This window comes from Petaurus breviceps, unplaced genomic scaffold (genome assembly GCF_028583685.1).
Source record: "Petaurus breviceps papuanus isolate PSGF00001 unplaced genomic scaffold, PetGlider_PUasm1.0 173, whole genome shotgun sequence".
NCBI lineage: Eukaryota > Metazoa > Chordata > Mammalia > Diprotodontia > Petauridae > Petaurus > Petaurus breviceps.
Window position 1 is genome coordinate 20,575,038 of NW_027185759.1, and position 5,096 is coordinate 20,580,133.

The window sequence follows — 5,096 nt, forward strand, 5'->3', positions numbered from 1 at the left end:
ATCCTTTCTTCTTTGAGCTTCCTTATTTTGGAGGCTCATGACCTCGGTGTCAATCTCAACCCCTCAGTCTCACCCCACATATCCAATCTGTTGCCAAGTCTCTACCTTCACAACCTCTCTCCTCTAGCCTTCCCCCGCCCCCCTTTCCTCTGACACTGCCCCTGCACTGGTGCCTTCATCCCCTCTCCTTTAGACCTTTGCCATAACTGCACCGATCTGCCTACCTCCCATCTCTGCCCATTCCAATCCTTCCTCCATTCAGCCACTAAAGGGATTTTCCAAAATCAAAATTCTGACCATTTGAAACATTTCTTCACTCCACCACACACAATCTCAGGGAACTCCAGCGGCTTCCTATTACCTTCAGGGTCCAATATAAAATCTTCTGTTTGGCTTTTAAAGGCATTCACAACCTGGCCTCATACTGTTTATACTTCATTCTTCTCTGTGATTCAGCTATTTGACCTCTCAGCTCCTCCTCTGTTTCCCAACTGCAGATTTGAACAGGCTGTCCTCATGCCTGGAACACCCTCTTTCCTCACCTCTCCCTCTGGCTTCCCATCTCAGTTAAAATCCCACTTTCTTAAAAAGCCAGATTTTCAGGCTCCCAATCCAGCATGTATTTCAGTGCTGGAGCTGGAGAGGGCATTTGGGGACACAAGTGCCCAAAGTGCTGGAACCTGGGCCAGGAGCCTTCCCTTCCCCAAATCCTAAGCCTTCAGCTTCATCTCCAGAATGGATTGACTTTGTAAGAAGGTGACAGGTAGGGACCGAAGCTTGGGGATATGGCGCTAGTCTGGGAGGGGCAATCCCAGGAAGCCAGCAGCAGAGGGGAAGGGGACCCTACACGGGGAGTGAAAGAAGTGAAAAGGGTCAAGTCTGGCTTAGGGCTGGGGGAAATAGGAGATTCTGTGTCAGTTGGACATCCTGAAATTTGGGATGAACTCTACCAAACAGTGGTAGACAAGTGTTTCACAGAATTACCGATTCCTGCACTTAGATTGGAAAGAAAGGGGTTTTAGGGGCTCTAGTCCCTTCATTTCACTGACAGAGACTTTCCCAAGGTCACCCAAATAGTGTTAGAATTGGGTTTCCACCCCAGGTCTCAGACTCCAAGCCCTCTCTACTGGCCCATCTCCCTGACTTTCTAATGAGGGCAGGGGGGTTTAAAGCAACAAGTAAAGACTTTCATCTTTTTTTTTTTTTAATGGGTGGGATGGAGGGAATTTGCTGAAATTAAAAAAAAAACATGCTTAAATGATAATTTTTTAAAATAAAAAAATTACAAACAGATAAAGACTTTTAATGAAAATAGGAGAGGGTATTTGAGTGTGTGTGTGTGTGTGTGTGTGTGTGTGTGTGTGTGTACTGAAAACTAGCCCAGAGAAAAGTGCTGCTTATTTGAGATTGTAAATATTTATCATAAAACTTAGAAACAATCATTGTTTTAGAACTGTCTCACTTCAGCTGCCTGATTTGTTACCTTGACAAGTGAGGTAAGAGAACTGTGAAATGCCAGCAAATGGGCAGGACACCTATAGTCAGGTAGGTAGCCACCTTTGCCAGCCTCCTTCCCACCTTCACAGTGGCAAAACTACTGAGGGGTCCTAAGTTTGGCCGAACAGCAACAATAACCACCACATTTTTAAAGCATGGAAAGTCTGTAAAGTGCTTTGAATACATAGTCGCCTGTTCTCATTAGAAGCCTGATGAGAAACGAACTGTGGTTTACACAGGTTATGTGACTGGCTCAAGGTCACACATCAAGAAGGGTCAAATTCCAATCCAGGAACCCTGAATGCCAAATCTAAGATTAGATCTTGTCCTGGCATAATATAGATTTAGAATGAGAAACCCTAAGTACAAATTCCAGTTCTGTTTCTTACTAGGTGTAACTAGCCTCAGGCAAGTGACTTTACCTCCCTCTGCCTCAGTTTCCTTATGTGTACAAAGAGGAATTTGGGCTAAACAGTGCCCAAGGTTTCTTTCAGCTCTAACATCCATGAATATCTATACGGAGGAGAGTAAGGGTGTACTCTTGGGGCAACATAATGAAAAACTCCGGTTGAGGAAACAGTCATTGCGGCCCAACTAAAAAGACCTGGAGGGGTCATAACTTACCACAGGTGGGAGGAGCTAACTCAGGCAGCAAGGTGCACGTAAAGATCTGCGGTTAGGTCCTGCCTCTTCCATTTACTAGCCATATATCTGTGGGGAGATTCTTGGATCTCTCTGAGCCTCATCTGTGAAATGGGCATAATGATACTTAACTACCGGACCAGATTCTAGTCCTCCGATCTGGGATCACTTCTATTCCTAATCCTAGGAGCCTTGGGGGAGGAGGTTGGTTCCAGGGCCTCGGGGAACTTTCTGAGTCATGCTTGGGGGAATTCCAGTTCAGGCCAAATTTCCTTCCCCTCCCTACCCCACCCCTCTGCCCCCAACTCCAGGGAGTCTCTTGCTAACTGATTTAGAACTCCCAGATTATCTTGTAACTGACCTAACCCTCCAGAGGTTTTTAGGATTTGAGAGCTAAAGCTAAGCCTCCAGCAGGTCCCATAGCGTGGCTTATTCTCAAGCAGCCTGCCTGGCCCAGGTCCAGGCTCAAACCCTAGGCTGGTGCCAGGAGCCTGTGAAATCACCCCCTAAGCTTTAGGGTATGAGTCAGCATGCCCAACCGGCCCAGAGTAGCCCCTGTGCAATAAATAACCTGTGTTGAATTGGCTTGAGACGAAAGTAGGAAATTCTGGGCAGCCGTCCTTCCAACCAGCCTGGCTGGGATCCGGGGGAAAGGTACCCGAAAGCAGGCGCCGAACCACAATTCCCCCCTTCCAAAATTAAATCACAACCCCCGCCCCTACTACCTAGCTAGTTCATGAGAGTGGACTGGAAACTGAGCCCCAAGGCTTAGAGCTGAGCTTACTCTGAAAGAGGATCCCCGAGAGCTTGTTCAAACAATGTTCCAGGGGCCTCAGACAAGCGATAAAGCAGTAAATTACTCAGTCCGTCCGTAAGGTAAAGTTAGAGCGTTCTAAGAGGCTTACAGCCGGCAGAACCAAATCCTCCTTTTCATTTCTCCTTTCCAACTGTCCAACTGCGCGCTAACCAAGGGGGCTAAAAATAGAAGCCCTCCAACTATAGTGCGCTGAGCAGTTAAATGTTAAATAAAAAATTAAATGAAACAGCTTCTCCGGAAAAGTTTGCCAACAGCAACACGGTCAACAGTCCCCCAACACCTACACGGCAACTTTGCTTGTCTCACTGGCATTCCTACGCTCTGACTGGGAAAAGCCAAATAGCTAACTCGCTATCTTCTCTCCATATACCATTCCCTCTCCTTGGTACAGACTGTCCCTCCCACCCACGCCACAAAGCCTGGGGTGCTCTTCCTCCATCCTTACTTGTAAGAGTCCCTACCTTCCTTCAAGGCTCAGCCAAAGCTTCTTTTCCAAAAGGGGTTTCCTCCAATCCCATTCCCAGCCAACTGTAACAGCTCCACCTCCCAACCCTTACCACCAATTAATTTGTATATATTTTGCAATGACTTGTCTGTGCCATACTCCAGTAGAATAGGAGCTCCTTGGGGGCAGAGACTATTTTGTTTTTGTGTCCCTAGTGCCCAGAACAATGCTTGGTATATACCAGGTGCTTACTAAATGCTTATAGAATGAATAACTTTTGAAAGTGGCTTCAGTGCCCTCCAGTGTAAATTCCTGGGTCACAAAGTACTTCAATCACCTTTGTCATCCCATCCTTGCATGACGCTTTAAAAAAATTGGGTTTTTAAATAACTTATTTATAAATATATTCCTTCTCCTCTCCTCCCCAGCAAGTCATCCCTCATATGAGAATATATTTTTACATATATTTTACATATATTTACAACAGAGAATATATTTTTAAAAAGGAATATAGGAGAAGCAATGAAAACTCCAGTCAGTTTGGCAGTTAAGGTAATGTTCCATACCTGAAGTTCCCTGGGAAGTTTTGATTCTGCTTGAAGAAAGCCAAAGTTGCTTCTGCAGATTTCCTGTAGCTTTTGATGAACTCTGTCACTTTGTGGAAACCTTCGGCCAGGCCATCCCCCGAGGTGGCACAGCAAGGCTGCACGTACCAATCCCGGTCACCACAGTTTTTCTTCATCTTGAATTTCCTGGTAATATCCTCGGCCGTGAAGGCTCCAGGCAGATCTTGTTTGTTGGCCAGCAACAGGACTGGAACACGCCTGATGTGCTCATTCTTCAGGAGAAGCTCAAATTCCCTTCTGGAATCCTCCAGGTGCCTCTGGTCAGTGCTGTCCACCACGTACACCAGCACATCCGTGTTCTCACAGTAATGGCTCCAAAAGCTCCTCATCTGGAGCTGCCCTCCCACATCCCAGACTGTCAGATGGATGTTTTTCTCCATCTCTATCATTTCCACATTGAAGCCAAGGGTTGGAATGGTCATGAAGTCCTTGGCCTGCTTTAATTTGTAAAGGACTGTGGACTTCCCTGAGAAATCCAGTCCCAGGAGCAAAACTCGGGCATGTTTGACCTTGGAGGGTTTACAGATACCCATTTCAAGCCCCTTGTCCAGAAATTCTGCCTTCTCCTCCTTCAGGTCCTGTAGAAAAAGGCAGAGAAGGAAGGAGCAGAAGCTGCTGTGGGCTAAGAATAGGGACCTTTGTACATTTATACTTTGCCTTTGTTGACCCATTACAGGTAAACAGTGTTTTATGAGTGGTTGATCTGCCAGCCTATCCTAGGGCTGGCGGTGCCATGAGGCATGGGACATGAATAACCAAACACCCAATCAATCTTGCAGCCCAAAGGTTAAATATTTTACGAGGTAATAGGAACATGGTAGTGCCATGCCCCAGAAAAGCAGCAGCTCTGTTCTTCCCAGGGTGCCAGAATTTGAGTTAGAAAAGGCAGTTAACCAATCAATCGATCAGTCAACATAAAGTGCCAGGCACTTTGGAGAACTCCCTTTGGAGAGCCGTGCCCTGGCCTCACTGTGGAAAGCAGTTTGTAAGGCTTGTAGAATCATGGGACCTCAGACCCGAGAGTGAATTCTGAAGGGTCATCTGGTCTAACTCCGTCCAGATCATGAAT

At 46.4% G+C, this 5,096-nt stretch overlaps 1 protein-coding gene across 1 annotated transcript; it reads right to left on the reverse strand.

Annotated features, from left to right (window-relative positions):
* Window positions 1–3,948: 3,948 nt before the first annotated feature.
* ARL14 (ARF like GTPase 14) lies at window positions 3,949–4,560 on the reverse strand. The gene has a single exon (XM_069083620.1). The coding sequence runs from the start codon at window positions 4,558–4,560 to the stop codon at window positions 3,949–3,951; it is 612 nt and encodes a 203-aa protein (XP_068939721.1).
* Between the last annotated feature and the right edge of the window lie 536 nt (window positions 4,561–5,096).